This window comes from Armigeres subalbatus, chromosome 2, assembly GCF_024139115.2.
Source record: "Armigeres subalbatus isolate Guangzhou_Male chromosome 2, GZ_Asu_2, whole genome shotgun sequence".
In the NCBI taxonomy this organism is placed as follows: domain Eukaryota; kingdom Metazoa; phylum Arthropoda; class Insecta; order Diptera; family Culicidae; genus Armigeres; species Armigeres subalbatus.
The window spans coordinates 400,370,828-400,398,292 of record NC_085140.1 but is presented as its reverse complement, the minus strand read 5'-3'; the positions used below and the strand labels follow the sequence as shown (position 1 = coordinate 400,398,292).

Sequence of the window (27,465 nt, the reverse complement as noted above, 5' to 3'; positions counted from 1 at the left end):
AGCGGTTTCGTAGTTGGTTAATTGGTGCAATAAAAAACTCTTTTCCATCGGGTCTTGCGATTGTTTTCAGTTTATTATTGAGCCCGGGTGCGGAAGGTGGAAACTAGATGCCTAAAATGAATATGTGATTTAAGAATTATGAAATTTTGGGAATTTTAACGTTTATTGTTTGTTCTGTAGTTTATGGTTTGTTCTGCAGTGGAAATGCATGTTCGGAGAAGACAGTCAGCACAGACAGATTGCAAAGACAATGGTAATCGATTGTACCTAGAAGACACAAGGATTTCGAAGGATATGCATAACAAACCGTATTGAAATTTAAGCAATAAATGCTCTTTTATTTACGCATTAAATATACTGTCAATTATGCTCGTGATCGTAATTCAGGAAGCGAAGCTCAGCAGCTCACAGATGTTCCGCCCTCACTCACTCTGCTGATACAAAGCATAACCTCAGTCAGCCGAGATTACATTACCATTCGAAAAAGTTTATCTATCCCGCAATTCCTACAGCTGTTACGAAAAATTCCAGTCCAGAAGCTTAATTAATTTCAGCGTTGACGCTCGCTTTTTTTCTCACACCGGGAGGCATTCCCATGCACCCCCCCCCCTCCCGCATCACTTCTTGGCATTCCAGGAATCCAGTCAAACCTTGATGGCTGGGCTAAAGTTTCTTCCCCGCGCTTCTGGCACCTTGTTCACACTTTAGTAGAAAATGGATATCCGTGGGAAAATTTGTCTGTGCTGTTGGTGGTGCTGGCATGTCTGCGTATATGTGGGTGAGTGCGTATGTGTGTCTGATTTTGTAAGTGTAATCCATGGAAGATATGCTGCGAATCGTTTTATGAACTTTTGAATATAAATTGTGCGATGAATATAATACTCCTACTGAGTGTGCTACGATTTACTGCACGATGACGAAGAGCTTTACCATGCTTAGGTACGACTTTCACTTAATGATGATTTCTGTCCGGTTTCTCTACTATAAATGTTGCTCCGTGCCTTTGGAATGCTTACACTTTGCGGTATTATTTAAAGATTGAATTGTTTAATAAAAGTTTTATCTAGTTGAATGCATGATAATTCCTTTCATTTGTTTGTATGGTTCGTTTTATTCTCATTGTTTGTTTTAAATAGCTCTGAAATATGTAAGTAATGTTCAACGTTTGATCAAATTTGTATCAATGCATTATAATAATAATATATATACGACATCTGGTCACGAACATCAAAAATTTGAAATAAAATACATTTACCTACAGATTTGGGTTTTCAGCATAGTTTTTGTATCATTTTTTCACCAACAGTTTTTATAAAAATTTCTCTACTTTTCATTTGATTCCTTCTTTTACAGCACTATACACAGCTAAATATGTTTATGTATGAGTTCTAGAAGTATTCGACGAATTGTCTATAAATAGCGAATGTTTCATTACACAGTAACAAAAATATCGACTAAAGTGAGTATAAAAACGGAATTCTAATATCCACTGCTAATAGAGTGTCGTTAGTTGTTGTTATTAGTTGCATTATTTCTATTGTTACGTGGATTTATGGGATATTTTACGAGCACCATCGTATGTATGTAGCTAATTGGACCTGACGATGATGATAACTGAATTAAAAACACTCATTTTGGATCAATTTAATCTCACTTCAGTGATCGCAACATTATCACATATAAAATCAGGATTATTATACAAGTAGTTGGACTCGTTCCATCGAAAATGGTAATATCTGTATTCTACCGTTGTATTTCAGGATAATTATGAATGTTCTTATTATGGTATACTGTTAATATATATGTGTCTGATTCGTATCGTATGTCAGTCTGCATAGTGGGCTTTCCTGTTTGAGATCATGTAGTCACTGGCGTAGATAAGCTGGAGCACAAAGTGGCACGTGTCCCACCAAATTATATATTTTCCTCGACGAAATGTAAGTATTTTCGTCAAAATTGTTCTTAAAAAAACTGATTTTGTGCCAATTTAAAAAAAACAACCCTGATGAAACTTTTTAATTTTTCTTGGATTTGCGAAAGGATTCGAGAAATCTAAGATTTTTTTCGGCAATTTCAATTGGTAATTGTTCGTTTTTTTTTTAAGATTTTTTTTTTGAAATTTTGTTTCCTCGGAAATTTTCTAGGGAATTCTTTTAAAAATAATTATGGAAATTTCTTTAGCAATTCAGTAGCTTTCCAAGGTGTGGGGGAGGGGGGTCTGTGTGTTTCTTAATTTACACGATTCGACGATTGGTAATCAATAGAGCCGCCGTAGGATGGTGGCCCATGCAGAACGGAATATTATGCCGGTGACCAACTGGCGGTCGCAGAGATAGGTGTAGGTACCATAGCGTTGCTTTGAAAGCCAATAGCAAGCGACCGATTTTAAAATCGTATTGAAGATTCTTCGCTCCCTATCAACGACCAGACCACCATCCCGGTGCACGGAACGATGTTTACACGACTCTCCCTTTACCGACTCACCATCTTCGCTCCCTTCCAGACTTCGATGCATTCTTTTTAGCTTTCTCTCAATGTTCTGAAAACTCTGATGTGGATATGTACATTATGTGGAAGATTTTCTTGAACTTTCTCTCAATGCTATTTCCCTGACAAAGCTTCCAATATTTACTTTTTGCGTTTTGTTTTGGACTTCCCGGATCGCACCCGCATTTTAAAATGACTGTTTGAAAATCCAACTGTACCATTATGTGCTCTACTTTTCCACACCATCTACTAAATTAATTAGTTTGGTAACATCCCCCTCTAGTCAGAGTAGCAGAAAAGTTATTGTTGGCAATCAGGGTGTGCAGAAATCGATCTCAATAGAGAACGAGCACCGATAAAAGAAAGGCAAAAACTGTTCCGAATCATAACAAGCCATGATGACAAATTTATCAAACTTGTATACAAGTGCGAAAAAACAAAATCGGATAGGCAGCCTCCACAGAGAAGTGATGATTCTCGCTCTTTGTGTGTTGGGAACCGCACAGCTGTATAGAACAAGTCGAAATGCATCATCAGAACCAGTGCTCCCCGCATTTGGAGCACGGTATGCTACATATCTAATGTGTAAGCAGCGATTCTCTTTTGTATTCAATCCCTAGGTGACGCTTATATCAAAATCACTGGAATCGGAAAAGTAAAAATCCTTAATTTCTAACACGATTGATGCTCATTGTCACCGTTGAGTATCAAAATATTCAAAGTTGGATTCCAATTCTTAGTAACCGAGACATAGACCTCGCATACATCTTCCAGCGCTTACGCTTCAGCCTTCGCATACCGTTTTTATACGGAACTAAATTAAATTAATTTAATTAAATTTCCAAAGAAGTTCTATAACGAAATTTCCGAAGGATTCCTAAAAAATGTCAGAATAAAATTTTGAAAAGATGCTTTGGCAAACCTATTTCCGATGGCCAAAAGGAGTTTCTGAATAAGTTGCTAAATAATTTTCCGAAGAAATTCCTAAAGGATTTTCCAAAGAAATTCATAGGTTCTGAAAAAAAATCTGAAGGAAATTTCGAAGGAATTACTGGAGGAACCTCCGAAGAAATTACTGGAAGAATGTTCAAAAGAATAATTTGCTTTATTTATTTATTTATTTATCACCGTCTTCGATACTACATCGTACAGACTGTACTTATCTCTAGCCTAATCTTATAACTAAACAGTTCTGTACATCCGGTTTAAAAAAAAATAGAGATAATAAAATAAACAACTAAACATCTGAAACAGAGTTGAATGATCGAATGCAGGAGTCTTCTTCTTCTAGGAGGAGGAGTCTAGCGGATTATTATATCCATAATGCGTACAGTGATACGGGACGGCCAGTAAGTTTGAGTTCCGGAACCGTCTGAAGGGAACGTTAAACGGTAGCTGCCCAAGGATCTCAGAACAGTCGATGTTCCCTTCGATGACGTCGAAGATGAATAAGCGTTGCAATTTTGTCCGTCTGGTGGATAGTGGTTCTAAGCCTATCAATTGCCACCGTTCAGAATACGCAGGAAGATTGTTTCGATCATTCGAGGGAAGCATGTATGAAACATGGTGCGGAGTCCATACTGGAGCAGCGTACTCTAAAACGCTACGTACCAACGTGCAATACAGTGCGTATACGTCAGTGAAATCGGAGGTGTGACGGCAAATGAACCCTAGAGTTGACAAAGCTCTAGCAATCATTATCCCCACATGCTCCTTGAATTGAAGCTTACTGTCGATGATGACTCCAAGATCACAGATAGAAGAAGCTAGTTGCAATATCTCCGTTTCTAAAATGTATTGATGGTGTACTGGGTTGTTGGAACGAGTGATGACCTTGCACTTATTGTTGTTCATGCGCATGCCATTACCGCTGCATCAGATCATCATATTGTTGATATCTGCCTGCAGCGTGATGCAGTCTTCAAGGGATTATATGACGCGAAAAAACTTCAAATCATCAGCAAAAAATAAAAACTGTTCCGAAATAAAAGAAGACAGCATAACGCACAGGTCATTCACAAAAATGTGAATCGGCTCTCCGGATGTAACACAGAATTGGAACTTGCTGAGTTAACTACTACGTACGAGGAACGGTCAGAAAGATACGAGGAAATCCATTCCATAATCCAGTTCGGGAAGCCCTTTTTGCTTTAGCTTTCCAATGGATAGGGTGTGAGGTACGGTATTGAATGCTTTCGCGAAGTCAACGTATAACGAATCGATTTGCTTTCTTCTTTCCATTTCTCTTGAAAGTGTTGACACATAGTGAATCCGTGTTGATTGCTCGAGATAATTGGTGAGCCAATGGCATAAATGATGTTGTGCATCAACTTCTCGAATACTTTACTCAACCAGCATAGTATGGAAATGCCCCGATAGTTCGCCACATTTTTGATGCTGCCAGATTTATGGAGTGGAATGATGTAAGCTGTTTTCCAAAGTGCTGGGTATGTCCTTCCATGTAAAGAACGGTTGAACTAAACCATGATCGGAGTTGCTAGTTCAATGGAGAACTTTTTCATGAACAGGGAAGGAATCCGTCCGTACCTGACCCTTTTATAGGGTCAAGCTCTTCAGTGGCTAACAATACTTCATCTATAGAGAACTGTGTGACGGGAAGGTTGATGTTGTGCGAGGGAATATGGGCGAAGCAAACTGGAGAAACCTTTCTGAATACACTCTCGAGAAAGAAAGAAAGGAGGTTGGTAGCTTCATCGTTTGAACATGCTTGCGTATTGTTGTAGCTGACATTACAAGGAATTCTAGCTGATGATTTCCGTTGCTTGACAAAATCCTAGAAACGTGATGGATTCTGTTTTACGTTGGTCTCGACCGTGGGTATATAGTTTTCATAGACGTGGATTGCAGAGCAGACTTGTACGTTACTTCCACCTAGCGGAGAACTTGCCAAGCATCCTCTGACTTCGTGACAAAAAATCGCTGTCTTGCTTTTTTGAGTATGCTACGGAGATTACGGAGCTTAGAGGTCCACCAGGGTTTGTTGGATGCAGAGTTAAACGATCGTCTTCTTCGTGGCACCAAGCCATAGCAAATCGAATTAAGCTTGTCATAGAAGGCGGAAAGCGCCTCGTCAATAGTGCCAAACCGCAATAGAGCATCCCAATCTGTTCCAGTGAAAGCTGCTTTCAAGAGAAGTTTATTCAAAGTTAATTGCCATTTTTACGGGTATTGGACACTCAACATGGACATTAATTCACAATGTTCTGAAAAAATACGATGTGGATGTGTACATTATGTGGAAGATTTTGATTTGAAAAATCTATTGGAGGTAACCACTTTCCTTTGATGGGATTCGAACCCATGACCCTCAGTACGCTAGACTAGCGCTTTTAAATAACTAAGCTAAGAAGGATCTCCGTCGGCTTTCGCAAATTAGCGGCTACTGAATGAGCCAGAGATGCATAGTCGAAGACTAAAATAAAAACTCCTCATAAAAAAATAAGAAAATTTAAAAAAAAAATTGGAAATTGCCAATAAAGAAATCAGGGTATGAGCAATAAATGAATATAAAATTTCCACAAATAATGCAAAATTTGAGAGTTTTCCACAAAACAAAAATATATTAGCACTTTTAGAAGCAAAAATTGCAATTATAAAATTATTGATTATTTTGTCGAAAATTTTCAATTTTTATGGGAAAAAATATTTATTTTATGGAAATTTTTGTAATTGTTTATTTTTAATAATCATTGATTTATGAAAATTTTTTTTTCGTGGAACATTTTGATTTCTTTATGGAAACATCTTCTTTTATAATTGCAATTTTTATTTTTAAAAGTGCTAATTTATTTTTGTTTTGTGGAAAATTCTCAATTGTTTATGGAAATATTGCATTATTTGTGGAAATTTTATATTTATTTATCGCTCATACCCTGATTTCTTCATTGGCAATTTCCTATTTTTTATGGAAAATTTCTAAATCTTCATGGAAATTTTATTTTGCAGCCATAGCCTCACAAGCACTCACAATTCATTTCCCAAACCAACGTTCTTTCCCAAACCACATGTTCATTTAGAAGTTCTTGATATAATTACCGAAGGAATTCCTAAAACAATTTCTAAAAAAAATCTGAAGGAAATCTAAAGTTCCATAGGAGGAGTTCTTGGGAGTTCTTCTTTGAATTTTGGAAGTAATATCTGGAAGAATTTCCAAATTCATGAATCATTTCTGAAGTGATTTCCGGTGGATTATTCGAAGGAATTCTCGGAGGAATGTGGAAAGAAATTTCATATTGTCGGAACTTCCTTCAGAAGTACGTTTGGAAATTCCTAGAATTTCGTCCTAGAACTTTAGAAGGAACTTCTGGATGAAATACTGAAAGGATTTCCGATTAAATACCTAGAGTATTTTTCCGGAGGAATTGCTTCCTATGGCTACCGTAAAGCTGCAAAATTTCACATCCTATGATTTGAGTTTGTTGACATTGATGACTAAACCTGCCGATGAGATCTATCTTGTGTTCGGTGGCACATGCGCATGTATTGCGCTTTGCTCCTGTTGAAACAAGCGCGATCTTCATTAGTTTGCAGTAGCCATCGAGCAAGTAAGTGCAGTGCGTGTTTTAGTCGTCGCGAATATGGTTAATTATCTGTTTGGTGTTCGGAGACTCATGCGCATGTATCGCGCTTTGCTCCGGTAGAAACAAGCGCGATCTTCAATAGTTTGCAGTAGCCATCGAGCAGAGTGCTGCGCTTCCGTTCGGTCGTCCAAAACGCGATTCTCCTCAGTTTTCATATGCCACCGGGTGTGCAAGTTTTAACTTTTTACTCGTTGCGAGACAGCGTGTTATTTCCCATCCCATAGATTGCATCGCTGCATATGATTGTTCCGTAGCCCTAAACGGTTTCCAGTTAGCCTTCAGATCAAAGGTGTAGGACTCCCTGGACATAGTGTATTCATTGTATCCACCTCAGGTGGGATCGGACAAGACCTCCAATTGTGCGTGCTGCACAGAAGCCCGCATAATGTGCCTCGATGTGGCTGGTCGATGATTTCCACAGAAACTCCCTTGCGTGGTTTCAATCACGAACTTCGTCAAAAGCTTTTTCACGAGGTCGAAAACTTGTTCGTAGTAAATGAATAATAAATAAAAAGGCTCTTATAATTTGTTAACTTGCTGTAGAATGATTCGGGCGGGATAATGTGGTCTAAACATATTCCAGCACGAAATCTGTCCTGCTACCGCCGAAAGTCGCATCGATCTTTTCCGTTGTCCGGGCTAGGGTCCCTTTGCATGGAACCATGAGAACGTTACACAGCAACATAATGTGTGTCTCGTCAATTATCACATAAAGTTAGGTCACTCTTTTTTGACACCTTGACTAAGATACATCGACTGGATCTTTTCTGATCAAGTTGTGGCGTCTCAGAGATTACGATGCAATGTTGAGACTGAGAGGATGTCATGGGCCAGCTTGTCGGCTCATATGCGATCGACCATTGGGACTTTGTTCGATTTCATGTTCTTACGGAGGCCAGTTGTGTCGGTCAGTAGCTGACCACTCGTGTCTTTTACAGGTATCGTCGCATTCATCTCCGCCCCGCTTAGGCATCGTGAGATATCGTAGAGGAGCAAATGCCCCCGGTAGCTGCGGTCCTTCCACGCTCGCTTGTTCTGTCGACATGAGCGCTTCACTTCTGCTCGACGGGAGTAATCCCTTGATCACCATGTCGTACAGAATACGGCGAACTGGTCTCCGTTTTCGCTCCATACGGGTCTTGATGTCACCCTTCGGAATTCTATCTACGACGGCATTGAAATGGCTCTTTCAGATCGGGAGCATCGGTTGACGCATAAAATTGGATTTTTTTGTAAGATTTCGACTCCTTCCTTTATGCTATGAACTTATCAAAGTGTATAAAATCACAATAATAAAGGTTAAAAAAATAACCCTTCCTCAGATCTTAGAATCAAATAAATGAATTTCGGTAATTTTTGACGTAGGACTACTTCTGTGTTTTCTGTTCAAAATTCAGACATTTGGTAGTTGTTTATGTTTGGAAAGGTGCATTGATAAAAATAAATCGAACCTAATTTATTGATTCGCATTGACAAACTCGGAAACAGCACAACAAGTAAAAGACGACAAGGAAAGACGAATTTTCGAACTTTGGTATTCTGAATTCAGTGAAGTCGACCCCCTTAAATGTTTCTATTTTTACAGTCAAAAAACAGAAATCAGAAAGTATGTAATTAGGGTCACTCCTCACGGAATCCAAGATTCAAAGTGCTCGCGTTTTCGGAGGCACACCAGTCGATACGGAAGCAACGCAGAACTGTCATTTTTATTATTTCACGCATGCTGCGACGCAGCAAAGCTAAATCAACAAAAATGACAGTTGTACGCCGCCTCCGTATCGAGTGGTGTGCCCCCGAAAACGCGAGCACTTTGAAACTTGGATTCCATAAGGAGTGACCTTAAGATTGACGACATGTGCCGCATTTGACAGGTTTCCTGCTCGTTTGGAACACGATGTTATATGGGAATGACAGAGGAATTTTGTTCCAATTCTGATAGTGTCGCCACTCTTAATTACATACACTCTGCCAGAAATGTTGTCGTTTTTGCTTGACGTTCGACCCTACATTTTTGTTCGACTATACATTTCCTTCAGGGAAAAACAAAATAATTTTAAAAGCCTTTAAAAAAAGGAAAACTCATTTTTGATCATTTGAAATCGTTCTGACCCTTGCATTATCTCTAGAACCAATTCTAAAGTGTTCAGTGGTAGTTAGCTATTCATGAAAAGGGATTAGAATAGGGAGAAAAATCTATTTCTATTGTATTTATTGGCAGTATTCTAAAATGCTTTTCAGAAGTATAGTTTAGTGAATTATACAATTATTCAATATTTCTTAAAGAAGTAAAATATAAAGCCTGTCCACGTTAAATTTCGGACACTTAGGTAAAGTCCAATGGATTTGTCGCCATTTCATCAATTTGGGTGTGTTTAAAACATGCTGAAAGCAGCACATAAAGCAGACAGATTCATCTGTCATGTAAATTGATCGTCTCAGCGGTTTGGGAAATTTTTTCAAAAATCGCATTATAAGATTGGTGTCCGAAATTTAACGTGGACAGGCTTTAATAGTTTGAATTTGAACACCATTCTTAGAAAGCATTGATTTCTATCAAATCTCAATTCAATAACAAAAACTTTCTGAATTGCGTTCAATTAAATATTCAAACCAGTACCCCGTCTATAGGCGGAGTCGACTAGTACGGGGGTCACCCACTATGTTCTGTTTCTGTGTCCTCGTCGTCCCATTTAGTGGAAACTAATATATAGTCACGTCTGTCGATTGTCGTTCAGTCGTCCGTGTATGATTTTATGGACAGCTAATGGATTGAATTATTAGTTTCTGTTACACCAGTTTCTTCTTCTTTTTCCTTTTCATATATTTCCACGTATTTGAACTGTTGGAGTGTTTCTGATTAATATCTAACTCGATATAGAAAAAAATATTCCTATATATTGTAGAAGATTGGGATTGGAGCAAGCATGTAGCGCACTTTGCCCACATGGTGTTCGGCTCTTCTGCCATCATATTTGCGCTGTTGCTGCTGGTGCTACTTACGATGCTTATTACGATGTGTTGTAATGGCCGATGATGACGGTGACATCATTTTCAGAACTGCTGCTGTGGGTGACGATGATGACGACAGCGATGGGTTAATAATGGGTGGGTGGTGGTACACCGAAGAATTAAATATCGGTCATATGTATGGCGCCGGTGTGGCCATTACCCAGCAGCAGCTTCTTGTCGTTGTCCAGCCCGGGCGGTGACTGGCCAACGTTTCGCGTGTAGTAGTCCGGGTCGCCGTAGCTGCTGTCCTCTTCGAGGATTTTTTCCAATAAAATTTCTCCCGATGCTCCGAGCACTGCGGTGGAGATGAAATCAGACAAATGTTGAAAAATAAATTAGTGACAGCTGTGGGTTGTGATAGGGCACAGAAAATGTATCGGATAACATGAAATAAGAAACACCCGTCCAAACGAAAACCAAACACATTCAAAATTGATTTTCATTTATTTTTAATCGAAAGTGCATACAAATTTTGTTCTATTGAAGATGAAATAGAAAAATAGAAATTATTTGATTATGATACAGTGCAGCGCAAATGAAACGAAAAACATTCATGTTGTTTGCGAAATATTAAAAATATTGTTACTTTGAAAGGTGGAAAATGAAGTTATACTTTACTGAACATTATAAAATTTTTGTTTGAAGCATTTTTGTCCTTGAAAAAAGCTTAGAGAAAATTACACACAGAACAACGAGAATGCCTTACATATAGCTCAGAAATAATAGGATCAAAGATTGAAATGGAAATTTCGAGAATGTCTTAAGATAGGTACACAACATCATAATTTTTCCGATTATTCTTTACAGTTTGTCATTATTACCCAAATGAGTCACTGTTTCAGCAATTCAAGCCGTTACAATTTTTTAATAAAAAGTGTGCATTGTGTAATAAAAAAATGTTTGTATCGGTCTTTGAACGAAAAAAGGGGTTTATTATGTCTGCTAGCGAAGACCCTAACGCTCAGGTCGGTAGAGAGGACTTTTTCCGTCCCATAATCGGTAGGGAGAGCCTTCACTCCGCTACCTATGACAACGGCCTACAGCTAGTGAATTTCGCTGCCACCAGAGGGATGGCCACCAGTAGCACTTTGCACGAAAGAACATCCGAGGTACACCTGGAGACACCCAAATGTTGAAACTTGCAACCAGATAGATCGTGTTCTGGTGGATGAGCGCCATTTCTCGGATGTTATCGATGTGCGGACATTCAGAGGCCCGAACATTGAATCTGATCACTACCTCGTTGTCAGTAAAATTCGATCACGATTGTCAACTGTATCGAACGAAAGATCACAGCGAACGATGCGTTACAATATTCAGCGATTGTCGACGGAAGGAGTATCGACTGAGTACCGCCAGAAGCTCGACGAACGGATAAGTGCAATCAACGTTAGCGACAACATCAACGATCTATGGGAGTCGATACATTGAGCGGCGAGTACAACAGCACGAGAAGTGGTAGGCACTGCACAGAGGCGACCCAGGACTGTGTCAGGCCATTAGGCCGAAGGCCATTAGGCCGAAGGCTTCTTGCATCTTCCTTCTTCTGCTTTCTTTTTCCTTCTTCTTCCTTTTTCTTTTTCGCTCTTCCTTCTTCTTTGTTACTTTCTGCATACTTCTTCCTTCTTTTTTCCTTCATTCTTTTTCTTTTTTTGTTCTTCCTTCTTCCTCTTCCTTCTTCCTTGCTCCTTCTTCCTTCTTTTCTGTTTTCCCTCACTCTTCTTCTTTCTACTTTCTTCTTCTTTTCTCTTTCTTCTTCTTTACTCTTTCTTCTTTCTTATTTTTCTCTTCTTCCTTTTTCCTTCTTCTTTTATCCTTTGTTCTTTTTCTTTCTTGCTTGTTACTTTTTTTCTGTTGCTTCTTTTTTTTCTTCTTGTTTATTCCATTTTTCTTCTTCCTTCTCAATTATTCATTCTTTCTCCTTCATTTTTTTTTCTTTTTTTCTTCCTTCTACCTTTTTCCTTATTCTTCATCCCTTCTTCCTTCTTTCTCCTGCTTTCTTCCTTCTCCCTTCTTCCTTCAGCCTACTTCCTTTTTCCCTCTATCTTCTTCCTTCTTCTTTATTCCTTCCCCCTTTCTTTTTTTTCTTTTTCTTCTCTTTTCTTCTTTCTTGCACCTCCCTCAGCCTTCTTCCTACTCTCTTCTTCCTTTTTCCTTCATCCTTATTTCTTCCTACTTCCTTCTTCCTTCTTCCCTCATCCTTCTTTCTTCTTCCTTTTTCCTTCTTTTTTCCTTCATCCTTCTTCTTTCTTCTTTTTTCTTCCTTCTTCCTTCTTCCTTCTTCTTTCTCCTTTCTTCTTATTTTTTCTTCTTCCTTCTTCCTTCTTCCTTATTTCTCTTTCCTTTTTCCTTCTTTCTCTTCCTTCTTCTTTCTTCCTTCTTTTATCTTCATTTCTTCTTTCTTATTCCTTCTTCCTTCTTGCTTCTTCCATCTTCCTTCTTACTTCTTCAAAATAAAACCTTGTAGCTTAAGATACAATGCTTAGGTTATTTAAACGAGACAATGGTAAACATTTGTAGCATTTGACAAGCCGATCAATTCCTTTGAAAATTGAACACCAAAATAAACTTGTCTAAACATCTTGTTTTAATCCAAAAACAATGATAGAAGTCAATAATTTTATAGTTCTTTCAGATTGGCGTATATTAATATCGAAGGGGCCCTCCTTAGCCGTGCGGTAAGACGTGCGGCTACAAAGCAAGACCATGCTGAGGGTGGCTGGGTTCGATTCCCGGTGCCGGTCTAGGCAATTTTCGGATTGGAAATTGTCTCGACTTCCCTGGGCATAAAAGTATCATCATGTTAGCCTCATGATATACGAATGCAAAAATGGTAACTTGGCTTAGAAACCTCGCAGTTAATAACTGTGGAAGTGCTTAATGAACACTAAGCTGCGAGGCGGCTCTGCCCCAGTGTGGGGATGTAATGCCAATAAGAAGAAGAATATCGAAAAACTGGTAAGCTTCATGTACACAACCCTACATGAAGAGCTTTTTAAACTGCTGTCACTACTAATCAGTGCATTAGAAAATAATATATTTGGGCTTCCGAAAACTTTGCAGCATAGAATATTTCTCCATATCTATCAGATTTCGTAATATCTAGCTCAACTGTTAGTCTCATATACATTAAAGCAAGAAAATAATCTTTTTTTTAACCATAATCAATGCTCGCAGGATTTTGTGATTTTTAAGATTGGTAAACATTTTCCGATTGTCTTCCTTACGCACCTTGTGTTTTTTTTTCTCTATAGCTCTACATACTTGGCCTGCTTTTCATTTTAGTATTCTACAGTGAAATCTCTCCAACTCGATGATCTGTAACTCGATATTTTCCCTTACTCGATAAAATTCCCCTTGAATCTAGTATGCTGCGTTCCCTCCGTAAGTTGATATCTACCTTACTCAATATCCTCTAAGTCAAAGTCATTCTCCAAAGCATTTTCATAGTAGGCCGAAGGCCGAAGGCTTCTTGCATCTTCCTTCTTCTGTTTTCTTTTTCCTTCTTCTTCCTTTTTCTTTTTCGCTCTTTTTTCTTCTTTGTTACTTTCTGCATACTTCTTCCTTCTTTTTTCCTTCATTCTTTTCCTTTTTTTTTGTTCTTCCTTCTTCCTCTTCCTTCTTCCTTGTTCCTTCTTCCTTCTTTCTTTTTTCCCCCCACTCTTCTTCTTTCTACTTTCTTCTTCTTTTCTCTTTCTTCTTCTTTTCTCCTTCTTCTTTCTTATTTTTCCCTTCTTCTTTCTTCCTTCTTCATTTATCCTTCTTTCTTTTTCTTTCTTTCTTGTTGCTTTTTCACTGTTGCTTCTTCCTTTCTTCTTGTTTCTTCCTTTTTTCTTCTTCCTTCTCAATTATTCCTTCTTTTTTTCTTCATTTTTCCTTCTTCGCTTTTTTCTTTCTTCTACCTTTTTCCTTATTCTTCATTCCTACTTCCTTCTTTCTCCTTTTTTCTTCTTTCTTCCTTTCTCCTCCTTCCTTCAGCCTTCTTCCTTTTTCTTCTTTCTTCTTCCTTCTTCTTTATTCCTTTCCCATTTCTTTTTTCTTCCTTCTTTCTTCTTTCTTGCTCCTCCCTCAGCCTTCTTCCTACTTTCTTCTTCCTTTTTCTTTCTTCCTTTTTCCTTCTTCCTTATTTCTTCCTACTTCCTTCTTCCTTCTTCCCCCATCCTTCTTTCTTCTTCCTTTTTCCTTCATCCTTCTTCTTTTTTTCCTTTTTTTCTCCCTTCTTCCTTCTTCTTTCTCCTTTCTTCTTATTTTTTCTTCTTCCTTCTTCCTTCTTCCTTATTTCTCTTTCCTTTTTCCTTCTTTCTCTTCCTTCTTCTTTCTTCCTTCTTTTATCTTCATTTCTTCTTTCTTCTTCCTTCTTCCTTCTTGCTTCTTCCATCTTCCTTCTTACTTCTTCAAAAAATAAAACCTTGTAGCTTAAGATACAATGCTTAGGTTATTTAAACGAGACAATGGTAAACATTTGTAGCATTTGACAAGCCGATTAATTCCTTTGAAAATTGAACACCAAAATAAACTCGTTTAAACATCTTGTTTTAATCCAAAAAACAATGATAGAAGTCAATAATTTTATAGTTCTTTCAGATTGGCGTATATTAATATCGAAGGGGCCCTCCTTAGCCGTGCGGTAAGACGTGCGGCTACAAAGCAAGACCATGCTGAGGGTGGCTGGGTTCGATTCCTGGTGCCGGTCTAGGCAATTTTCGGTTTTGAAATTGACTCGACTTCCCTGGGAATAAAAGTATCATCATGATAGCCTCATGATATACGAATGCAAATGGTAACGTGGCTTAGAAACCTCGCAGTTAATAACTGTGGAAGTGCTTAATGAACACTAAGCTGCGAGGCGGCTCTGCCCCAGTGTGGGGATGTAATGCCAATAAGAAGAAGAATATCGAAAAACTGGTAAGCTTCATGTACACAACCCTACATGAAGAGCTTTTTAAACTGCTGTCACTACTAATCAGTGCATTAGAAAATAATATGTTTGGCTGTCCGAAAACTTTGCAGCATAGAATATTTCTCCATATCTGTCAGATTTCGTAATATCTAGCTCAACTGTTAGTCTCATATAATACAATAAAGCAAAAAAAAAATAGTCTAATTTTTTTTAACTATAATCAATGCTCGCAGGACTTTGTGATTTTTATGATTGTATAACATTTTCCGGTAATCTTTAACGCACCTTGTAGTTTTCTTCTTCTATGGCTTTACATTCTTGGCCTGCTTTTCATTTTAGTATTCTACAGTGAAATCTATGTTCTGTAACTCGATATTTTCCCTTACTCGATAAAATTCCCCTTGAATTTAGTATGCTGCGTTCCCTCCGTAAGTTGATATCTACCTTACTCGATATCCTCTAAGTCAAAGTCATTCTACAATGCATTTTCATAGTTATAAGTTAAAAGTGAAAAGTGACAAGCGAGAAGCGAAAAATAAGAAGTTGGAAGTGCGAAATGAGAACTGGACAGTTATAAGTGAGAATTGAGAAATTCGAAGTTTGAAGTGAAAAGTGAGAAGTGAGAAATGAAAAGTGAGAAGTAAGAAGTGAGAAGTGAGTAATGTAAAGTGAGAAACGAGAAGTGAGACGTGAGAAGTTTGAAGAGAGAAATTTAAAGTGCGAGCACGATATAGTTAGAAGTGAAAAGTGACAAGCGAGAAGTAAGAAATGAGAAGTGAGAAGTGAAAAATAAGAAGTTAGAAGTGCGAAATGAGAAGTAAAAACCTAAAAGTGAGAAGTGAAAAGTGAGAAGTGAGAAATGAGAAGTGAAAAGTAAGAAATGAGTAGTAGGAAGTGAGAAGTGAAAAGTAAGAAGTGAAAAGTTAAAAGATAGAAATGAAAGTAATAAGTGAGAAATGGGAAGTCATAAATGAGATCTTCTTCTTCTTCTTCTTCTTCTTCTTCTTCTTATTCTTCTTCTTCTTCAATGGCTCTACATCCTAACTGGAACTTGGCCTGATATTCAACTTGCAACCTGCAAGTCCCGAGCAGCACAAGTCAGACAAAATAAGTTGCAGCAACTAGATTGTGACGAAATCAAGTCACATATGAGTTGCCATAACCTATGTGGAACATGTGTGCTGCTGTGGTAGTAGTAGTAGACCGGACCGAGAATCGAACTCGCCATCTCTGGATTGGCAATCCTACGCCTTTGCTCGCAAGGATGCTGGAGACAACCAGAAATGAGATATAAAAAGTTATAAGTTATAAGCATCAAAAGGGAAAAATGAGAAGTGAGAAGTGCGAATTGAGAAGTGAGAAATGAAAAGTGAGAAATGAAAAGTGAGAAGTGAGAAATTCGAAGCGAGAAGTGATGAACAAGAAGTGAGGTGTGAAGTGATTAGTGAGAAGTGAAAAATAAGAAGTGAGTAGTGGGAAATAAAAAGTAGGAAGGGAAAAGTGATAAATGAGAAATGAAAAGTCAGAAGTGAGACATAAGAAGTTATAAGCGAGAAGTTGAAGAAGAAGAGTAAAATAAGAAGTGAGAAATGAGAAATGTGAAGTGATAAATGAGAAATGTGAAGTCAGAAGTGAGATGTGCGAAGTGAGAAATGAGAAATAAATAGTTAGATGTGAGAAGAGATGCAAAGTGAGAAGTGAATAGGGGAGGTGAGAAGCGAGATGTGAGAAGAGAGAAGTAAGTAGTGAGAAGTGAGAAATGAGGAGTGAGGAGTGAGTTGTGAGAAGGGAGTAATAAAAAGTGAGAAGTGTGGACCGAAACACGAGAAGTGAGAAACGATATTCTTTCTCTTTCCTACTTTTTTGTTTTTTCTTCCTTATATCTCTCCATTCACATCTCCATTCATTTCTCAGTAATAAACCACTCAATTATCACATCACACAGCAAGGAATAAGAATCTTGCTCCTTAAGAAAATTATCTTGAGCTTTTAAGTGGAATGTCTTCACTTGTCATAAGACGAGTTTGTACAATCCCATGTAATTCCACCACTTAATTGTGTCTTGACAGATACGTATTTCGACCTCAACAGTAAGGTCGTCTGGGATTGTACAAACTCGTTTTATGACAAGTGATCTTGCTTCTGTTTTTCTCACTAATCACATCCTATTTATTACTTATTAGACAGAATCTCCTATTTATTACTTCGCAACAATCACATCTCACTTCTCACCACTCATTTATCACTTCTTATTTCTCACCTTCCACTACTTACATGTTACTGCACACATTGAGATCTATACTCACTTCCATTGCTCATTTCTCACTTTTCACTACTCTGTACTCATTTCGAACATCTCATTTCTCATTTCTCAGTTCTTGCTGTTCACTATTCACTTCGAACATCTCACTTCTCACTTCACTCAATCAGGAAACAAATTTTAACGGCATTCGGCCAAACATAAATTATTTATTATTTATCTTTATCATCGAGACTTTCGGCCCTTGGGCGGCTCATCTCGAAACATAAATGTGTTCCCTATCTAGATACCTCCCTAACTCGATGCGATGGACCCTTCAATATCGAGTAAGAGAGAGTTCACATTCATACAGTTCACATAGAGTTTCCTTAGTTATTAATTGAAAGCCCTCCATTACATAAGCAAGTATCTTATGTGGCAAGTATGTACAATGCATACACTATGCTCAGGGAGTCGAGTATGTGTGCCCTAAAAAACATCCTGGTCCATACCGAGAATCGAACTCGCCATCTCTAGATTGGCAATCCTACGGCTTTGCTTGCCAGGCTAACTGGAGTACTCCATTTTCGGCCGCCTCTTAGTCACGACTTATGGTTTTCTAAACCAGAAACCATTTTCCGACGGCCTTCCAGACGCGTCTTGTGATTTTGCAAGCCACAAACCATTTTCGACGGTCTTCCAGACGCGTTTAGTGATTTTGCAAATCACGACTCATTTTACGACGGTCTTCCAGGCGCGTCTTGTGATTTTCAAAACCATAAACCATTTTACAGCGGTCTTCCAAACACGTTTTGTGATTTTGTAAACCACGAACTATTAGGCTGATACAAATATTTAAAAACTATTTTGTGTACCCCCTTGGATTTTTTTGCCAATAAATAATATTTTGAGGGGGCAACATAATAAATTTCGGATAATTTTGAGGATTTTCAAAACATTGTTTAACAAATCCGAGGAGTTTTTTGATTTTTTTTCATTTTAATATTTATTTTTTATTATCACCCAACACCCTCCCCCCCTTAACCTTTGGAAGACCAGTAGGATAAAATGTTAATTAAATATTTGTAACGGCCTCATTCGACGGTCTTTAAGACGCGTCTTGTGATTTTGCGAACCACAAAACATTTTTCCAGTAGTATTCTAGATGCGCCGCGTTTTTCTAATCATAGAATATTTTATTCTTCGCAAATTTAGCGCTTGAATTAAACGCTCCAGTGACGGTGAAGATCCGCAGTCTGACATTCTGCCAGCTGCTTCAGCTCTTCAATTCGCCCTCCTGATCTCCGCAGCTTGGTTCACTGCAAACCCTTTCTCCTCGGTGGCGAGACGTATCTTTCGTTCCGCCTCCTTACTAGCCTCCAGCAAAGACCTCTATTCCTGATTTACCTCTACGAAGATGTTGCAGAGGGTCACCACAGACTTCACAGACTCTAGGTCTCTGCTGTATTTCCCAAGGTTGTTCAGCAAAAAACATGATTACGTCGGTGACATTCCATTTGAAACTTGGCCTGCTTCTCGACTTATTGCCTCAGTTATTAATTGAAAGCTTTTCTATGTCCGCCATTGCATGAGTATTTTCCTGTTGTGACAAGTACAATGGATACACTATGCCCAAGGAAGCGAGAATGTTTGCCACCTGAAATCATTCTAGACCGGACCAATAATCGAACTCGCCATCCCCAGATTGGCAATCCGACGCCTTTGTTCGCAAGGCTAACTGGAGACACCTGAGTCTGTGATGTCCGTAATCACCTTCATTTTCTGGCCTTCGCTCTTCTTCATAGGGGCGACCTATGAAGGCCACTTCATCTGACAAAAGGGTGGTCTTATAGCCAGACACCGCTCCAATATTCTCATTTTTTTGGTTCAGGCTCTTGTATTTGAATCCCACGTGTTAGGTCCACCATTTTACCATTGTTTACCACCATTGTTTATTTCACTGTATTAAAAATTATCCCATCTCGGAAGAAAAGATTGAAACACCAATTTTTCGGTTCTTCTTGTAAACATGTGTGCTCACTGCTGATCCCAAAAATAGGAATCAAGTCCGTTTGTGTTTCATTCTTTTTATGGAATATAGGATTACTTAATAGCTTCCACATGAAAAGAACAACCGGTGTTGTAACCATATTTGAGATAATTTCACGCGTTTAGTATTATAAGAGCGTAATTGCAATATGTAATCGATTTCTCTTCATCGATTTTGCTTTTCGTTAATAACTTTATTGGATCATAAGTTATAGCCGTCGTAGTTGTTTCTGGTATAAGATGCAATCATCCTATATCACAATAAACCATTAAAAATTGGATCAATGCAGTATGATACAAAGCGCAAGATTTGATTCTCATCAAATGGTTTATTCTTCCAATGGTATTTTCCTTCAATGGTATAAAATATATAATCAGCTTTTTTTTATCAGTTTGGTACATTTTTGGAACAATACAGGAAACCAAACATTTCATGTATTCGCTATGGTTAAAGCTGTAGTAAAACCATACAACATCATATTCTGGCACATGTATGAAAATGATTCCATGAAAACTGAAAAATGTTCATTTAGAATTTGCTTTATAAAACACTTTTTTGGTATACAAAAATGCAAAAATAAAAATAAAAATAAAAATAAAAATTATGCACATCAAATATTTTTACAAGCTGTACAGCGAATAGAGAATGAAACATAGAACGGATAGGACATACCCAGACTTGTATTCAGATAATTGTAATTAGGTGGCGAGTTTTAGTCTTTCGACTTATATACTATTGCAATGTTAATCCTCATCAAGGAGTACACTGGTATTTACAGAATATTATAAGGGAAAATGTTGCATCCGATCGTTCACGGTTTACTTATATCTCAAGGATTCACGTAGATTCGAGTAAGGAATACAAACAATTAGGGGGAGTAGTTAATCTAGAGAGACACTTTAACGACTGATTACAACACGAAGACGCAGTTAGAACGAGACGGCATTAAAAAGTACTTATGGTTACTTTGTACTCTTCGGTAGTGATTGCTTTCGTCAATGTTTACTCATTTTAGTGACAAGTGATGCCTTTAAAGCAAGTTCTTTGGCTGTACTGCTCGATTGGACGCATTAAAACGAGACGAGATGAAGGATAACGTGGCGGTAATATCACATCAATATCTCAACATGTGGTTTATAGTTCATGAGAGGTATGACAGACACCGTGGACACTGGGGAAAGAAGGAGAGAAAGATAAAGAGATGGAAGATAGGTAGAGAAAGTTACATAAAATAAGGATGACTTTATCGTATGGGGCTGAAGAGTATTGACATTTTTTTTGTTTAAGTGGAGGAGTATAAAATATTGAGATGCGTCCCATGGTAGGCAAATTGTGAATTCAATACTGGATGAATCTTTCGATTAGACGAAAAAGGAAACACCGAATGGATTAAATAAGATGGTTTATGATGGGATGTTTATGGATTTAGCAACTGAAACACATACAGTTTAGTACAAACAAAGGTAAATTAAATACTTCTCATGAACATTTACTCATAATAGTTGAAATATTGATTAACATCAATGGCTAACAGCTTTCCAAAGTTTAGCTGTTCTTAGGCTATAAATTGATAAAATTTGCGCTGTTTTTGGCACTCCCTTTTTTGTGTGTAAATAAAATCAAATTTGTCTGTGTATATAAATATGAATTATTAAGAAAGTTTCTTACAACTATCTAGTAAGTATATGAAAACGTAATCACATAACATAAATATGAATAGAATAATATTTAGAGGAAGAAAAATTGAAAAAGATTGGGAAATAGAGAATATTGAAAAGTTTTAAAAGTAATTAATTTAATAACAATAAAAAGTTTTTGAAACAGTTCTCATTGTAAACTTGCATTAAATATTTGAAAATTCTAGTGATTGATGTGTGCACAAAACTATTGCATTTAATTCCATTTAGGGGAAATCGCTAAATGAACGGCTAAATTTTTAGCCGCCTTTTGAAAATGGCCTTATTGTTGGGGTAGAAATACATATCTGCAAAAGTTGCAATCAAGTAGAGGAATCAAATGGAATAATACTGACTGATCTTATAGCTAACTGAAAATATTCCACTAAAGAAGTCTATGAGATAATTACTTCCAGTAATCACTTGCGGTTGAGTTCCGTTTTGAATGTTAGAGATTTATCTCAGAAGAAGTGGATACTCTTTCTATAAAAATATGCATTTTACACAAATTCTGCATCTCTGCAATCCTTCCTATCTGACCATAAAACTCTTTGTCTCGACTCTTTCGGTTAAAATTTTCGCCTTGTCCTTGAATGTTGAACGCGACACGTTTTCATTCTGCAAATCCTTTTTCAATACAGTATACATATATACACAGGACATAATCGAAACTGACTTGAATATATACACAAAAGCTGCGAAGCAAGCTTGGGATGCAAAATGGCAAAAGCTCCTAATATAATATTCAGAGACATTTGATACTCTTATCCGTCCATCCAAGAAAAGCCGATAAAAAAATGACGCACGTTTTCAGGAGCTGGAAGCTGCTTTTAATACAAAATCACGTGAAAAATTGATAAACGCTTGGCGCTTTGTTTGGGTGGACGTTCGAGATTGAAAATGGTATTCTTGGAACAAACGTGTACACATAATCAAGCAAACATAACGAAAGGAAGCAAGACAAATTCACTTTCACCAGACCAGAAAGACACACGTTGAAACATGAACAACAAAAGCAATATCAGATCTGGCGCGTCGCCGTTCAAGTCAAACAACATTTAAATTTTAGACCATTAGAGGTAGAAGAGGCAAGATTGGCATTCATGTCTACTAAACATCATTATTAAGCTCTCTTTAGTACTAAAGTATCTTAATGCTTTCTCCTTCGATCCCGATCCCCAATCATTATAAGAAAATCAACTTTGGAAATAGGTCTATGTCGCTACTTCAACTGTAAGGGCATCTTATTTAGGCTCGATAGTGCCTTTTCAACGATATGTCTACCCAGCATGGGCGTATGACCATTGAGTCTTATGTTTCACTTACTTGAAACAAATTTGTTATATTTAAAATCGATATATTTTAAAGATCTTATTGCATCTTACCTTCTCTACCCCTATTTGAAAACGTTTGCTCCACTCCAATATGTGTTAAATAGCACTTGCCTGGGTTTCCTGCTTGTTGACAAAAAATAGGCTCTACCGAGCGGTGTTGAAATTCTATCACCCGACTTACAATGCGTATCCTGGGATTTGTCAAAATAGACAAATTGGAACGGTTAAGCAGCATTGAGATGGCAATGGGAAGGGTTGGGTTGTGAAGGGCGAAAAACGAACGTCGTAGGAAAATCGAAGTATCAATAAAAAAATGCAGAGTGAAACGTCTGGAAGCAAGCTGAAGCCTTAACCTCAAGACATCATTTGGGAAATGGGATGTAGAAAATTGGATGAGTGTTTGATGCGCAACAAACCGTAACTGATCGATGGTGAATCAGGCTGAACATGAATCTAATGTGAAGCTCCACCACGGCTTTGTGTTTATCTTTTTTTTTCAATGCTATGTTTAGCTCAGATTGGAAAAAGCGAAATGGTCTGAATGTGGGATTCACAGGTGCGCCAAGAAAATAGATTGAACAGGAAATGAGAATATTATTTGCGTGAAAAATGCTTTCATGATATTAGTCCCCATGATGATAACCAAAATTCACATACGGGTTCGTAGAGATTTAAATCCACTTTTCGGCATGTATTTGCGCATTTTGATAATAAATTTATAACTGATTCGATTAAAGTATCCGGTGCTGAAAATACATTTGTGAATAAAATTGGCTATAATTCATTTTAGGGGCCGATTTTGAATGATAAACTTGTTAGTGTTTTAGTGCTCCTATAATCTATAATCAAATCATGTTCAACATAACAAAAACGCTGCAATACATTTCGTATTTACGGAGTGAGAATGGGTATTCACAGCAAATATCAATTGGTAGCCAACAATGAATGTCAATGGGGAAAATTTATTGAACGTCTGAAATCTTCTTTTCAGTTCACTTGAATAAAAAGAAAGTGGACCACGTTTAACTTTTGGCAAGTTAATTGAATTCAATTGATTGATCAATTTTCTTGCCTTGTCAAAACGTAGCATTACGGTGATAGCTTCTTGTTATAAGAAAAATGCTTAACATTTTGAATTCAATGTTAAGTTTTTAGCTTTTACTATTAGACCTACACTCCAAATACGATATGTTGTTCTATTGTCACATTTAATTCGATTCAGCCCGCATTTCCCAGTCTGGTCCTGATGGTTTTCTTCACCACTTATCAATGTTTTGCGACTTGCTCACTTTTCCTATATCCGATATCGGATTTTATAAAATCAGTGGAAACGTGCTATGAACGAGATGTATGTATGTCTAAAATAAATGAAATATATAAAATTTTAGACCAACATTTGAAAAGATCGTAACCGCCAAAATTTATTCTTTTTCTTGTCTTGTCCACATACATAGCTATATACATAGACAAAGAACTGGAAAGAATAAATTAAGGCTGTTACGTCCTTTTCAAATGCTGGTCTAGAACTGAGATCTTTCATGGAGCCCACTATACATATATGAACAGCGGAACATAAAAAAATGAAGAAGAAAAAAGGTTTCAGACAGCACCTGTAATTGAAAATGAACCACTATGGGGAACATAATGGTGAAAGGCGAATGGGAAAGCAGCACGGCTCGTTCATTTAAATTAAAAAGCTTTTGACATTTATTTGGCATCATGTTCCGCTTGAAATCAGGCTTGCTTATTTTATGTTTGGTTTATTTTTCGATATTTACATCAACACAGCGTTTGTGATGGTAGATGAACATCAGCATGAGTTTAAATAATAGTAACATATACAAGGAATAAGAGATTTTGATATTATTAAAATAATTGAAATTTTTCATGATTTTTTCATAACTAGATGACTAATAATTTCTATTGAATTGCAATAAAAATCAATAACAAAATTAACAAAACAATTGTAACATTCTTTACTAGATGAAATAGTAGTTTGTGCAACTAGTTGCAAAAAGATGATTTTTCCAGCACGAGTTGTACGTTTATAATTGGGATTCCAACATTCTAATGTTATTTCAAGAATATGAAAAATTTGGTACTTTTGGTACTAAAACTTTTTGGTCAAATGCTAAATTGATTGTTTTGAAAGTTTGCTCTCAGAACAAAATTTGAAAAATAATCGAACATACTACAACATTTCATATTTTTGGCAACACGGACAGAAATAAATGGGTCCGCGACGTTAGGCATAAGTACGTTAGGCATAAGGACGTTAGGCATAAGTATGTTAGGCATAATGGACGTTAGGCATAACGGACGATAGGCATAATGTACGTTGGGCATAATGGACGTTTGGCATAACTCTGCCTTCTTTATGTCATAGGCTGTTCTTTGGGTCATTTTATGCCTAACGTCCATTATGCCAAACGTACATTATGCCTATCGTCCGTTATGCCTAACGTACTTATGCCTAACGTCTTTATGCCTAACGTACTTATGCCTAACGGGGTATACCCGAAATAAATAATGCAACTGGCATCCCACGACTACCTGTCAGTGGCAGAACAGTTACAAAAAAAACGAAACTACCAAATAGATTGCCGAAACGACAAATCCCACCTTAGTAAGTACACTTCATATTTAGTGTAACAAAAACCTGATTATTTTTCAGATTAAGAAAGGAGTCCGAACGGTTATACACTTTCCGACATCTTAAACTACACCGACAACGCACAGCACTATCCACTCTTTATGTTGGTGCTGCAACAGTCTCTCAAACAGCCCCTGCCCCCGTTCCGGCAGAGTAAGGGGATTCTTGCCCGAAAGCAATCACAAGTCCAACACCCTAAAACCCGGATGAGAATTTTCAGAAGCAGCCGACGCCGAACAGGGAGCGTTCACGGTACCGGTTAAAATACCTCATTGTTAATAACAAATTTTCAATAAACTTGTGAAAATTTAGTATGACTTCTTATTTTGAAAGCATTACTGTCGATTCTAATGGATTTCACACACATTTAGCTTTGAGAGGAAAATGTTATTTTGAGAAGTTTTATACACATTTAGTTTGGAGAGGAAAATGTCATTTTGAAAAGTAAAATACACATTTAATTTTGAGAGAAAAATGTTATTTTGAAAAGTCGGCACTTGTAAAAGTGCTTCCAGAAGTGACATTTTTGAAATTGTAAATTCAACAGTATTATACTGATTTTCTTAATTTTACCAACGTTTCTTTCAATTTTACCAACGATTTTTTGTGTGTGCTTTGTAACGGAATAATTAGACTCAAAAGTATTAACTTCATGCCTTATTTTTGATCCAACGCTCATGTAGTTTACCCAATAATTCGGTTTGAACAGAGAAGTTTGTGAATGTTGGCCAATAAAAAGTACAGGTACATAACAACATCATCTAGTGTTGATGAATATTGTAGATTTTCGAAACGATTATAAAAAGTTTCAACCGTCTAAGACGAATTAAGTACTCTCCATTTAATTCCACCAGTTAATTTTCGATATCTTTGCAGATACGTATTTCGACCACAACTGTGTGGTCGTCTTCAGTCCACACAGTCTTCAGACGACCACACAGTTGTGGTCGAAATACGTATCTGCAAAGATATCAAAAATTAACTGGTGGAATTTAATGGAGAGTACTTAATTCGTCTTAGACGGTTGAATACATTCCACTAAAAGAGCCTTATATATTTTTCCATAAAAAGTTTGTCAAAATTCAAATAAGCCAAGATTTACTAATCTTTCGGGTTTGCTTAGTCATGAATCACTAATGCAGTCTCGTCTCCATTGTGTACGACAAGCGAGCTTTTTTAGGTAGTGTTGTACTTCTTGAGACGGCGCGAGACCTTGAGGGTTGGGTATTTCATATACACATTAGCGTATTTCCGTCAGACTGGAAAGGTATAGCAATATTCTATGCATAATACTACACAAATCTTGCTGTGTACTCAAAGGTTCACGATAAAGTAAAAATTAAATACAGCAAAACATCTGTTTTTTGAAGCCATGCAAAAGTGCACTGCACATTGGTCCAGGTCCTACTGAGATTTTCTTTTTCATTGAGAGAGGTCACGTGATATTTACATTTTATTCTTTCCCGCTTTCATAGAAAATATAAACAATTAAAGGAATTTCGCCAAATTTTCACGGATTTTTATTTTATGAAAGCGCATCAAACTATTGTAAACAAACTGTTTCTTCTTCAATAATGTTACTTCTAACTCGAAAATCAGAAACAATATAATCATTTTATCGACTAGTCATTGTTATTTGCACAGATCTATCAAAACAATTTAGAAATTTAGATTTCAGAACAAAGCAACATTCCCATCATGACTGCTTGTATAATATGGCAGGTGACCGAGAGCCCGCTGCATTTTCATTTGGTCTCTTGAAAATGAAAATGCAACTGTTTTCGCTTTCACATGACGATCACGAAAACTACCAGTACTGGTCCAGACTCCAGGTAGCAGACAAAATGGTAATAAGTTTTTCAAGCCGAAAATAGCAGAGATAGAAACAAACTTTGTTTCAAAAAGTTGTTCCTAACGGTAAGGGGCTTGTTGAGGTTTTCATAAAAATTAGGGTGGGCCACATTAAAAAAATAAATAAATAATGAAACTTTTTTAATTGCAGAGATACGGATATACAATGCACTGCGAAGTTGAAGATTTTAGCATTTAGAATTTAGCATGAAAAATTATTTCAAGTTTACGTAGGATGACCTTTATAAAAAAATAGTTTTTTTGCTAACTTTTTTGATTCAAATTTCTCATCGATGAAGCCTGAAAGTAGGGGACGTTCCGATACTTCAAAATATCGATATTTGATCCAATACGATAATCGAATCAAAGTATCGATATCACCGATATGGAATGAAAATATCGATATATAGGAAAATCATATGATATTTCAGGAATGAAAATATATAGAATTTATTTGTAGTCCCTTTGCAATAATTATTAGAAATGATTTTTTTTCTTTTACTCAATCCAATCTGCTTCTAGAATTTGCCTGTCCAACAATCATCAGCGGCGACCTTTTCGGCATTATACTGACCCCACTGTTTTCCGTTCTCTGAAAAAAATAAACTAAATGAAGCTTCGAGAAATTTGCTGAAATTCTTATCTTTTTGTTTCACATGAAATTT

At 37.1% G+C, this 27,465-nt stretch overlaps 1 protein-coding gene across 5 annotated transcripts in view; it reads right to left on the bottom strand.

The window, feature by feature from the left end:
* Nucleotides 1-9,441: 9,441 nt before the first annotated feature.
* Nucleotides 9,442-27,465, bottom strand: part of LOC134217533 (uncharacterized) — an 88,800-nt gene continuing 70,776 nt past the window's right edge. For 3 of the 5 annotated variants that reach the window (XM_062696294.1, XM_062696296.1, XM_062696295.1), the window contains exon 7: nucleotides 9,442-10,392. In XM_062696294.1, the coding sequence (XP_062552278.1) occupies nucleotides 10,217-10,392 (176 nt within the window). In that variant the 3' untranslated portion in view covers nucleotides 9,442-10,216. Of the gene's footprint in view, nucleotides 10,393-20,328; nucleotides 20,458-22,410; nucleotides 22,488-27,465 lie in introns of those variants that run through there. The other 2 variants (XM_062696297.1, XM_062696298.1) reach the window with 2 other exon arrangements.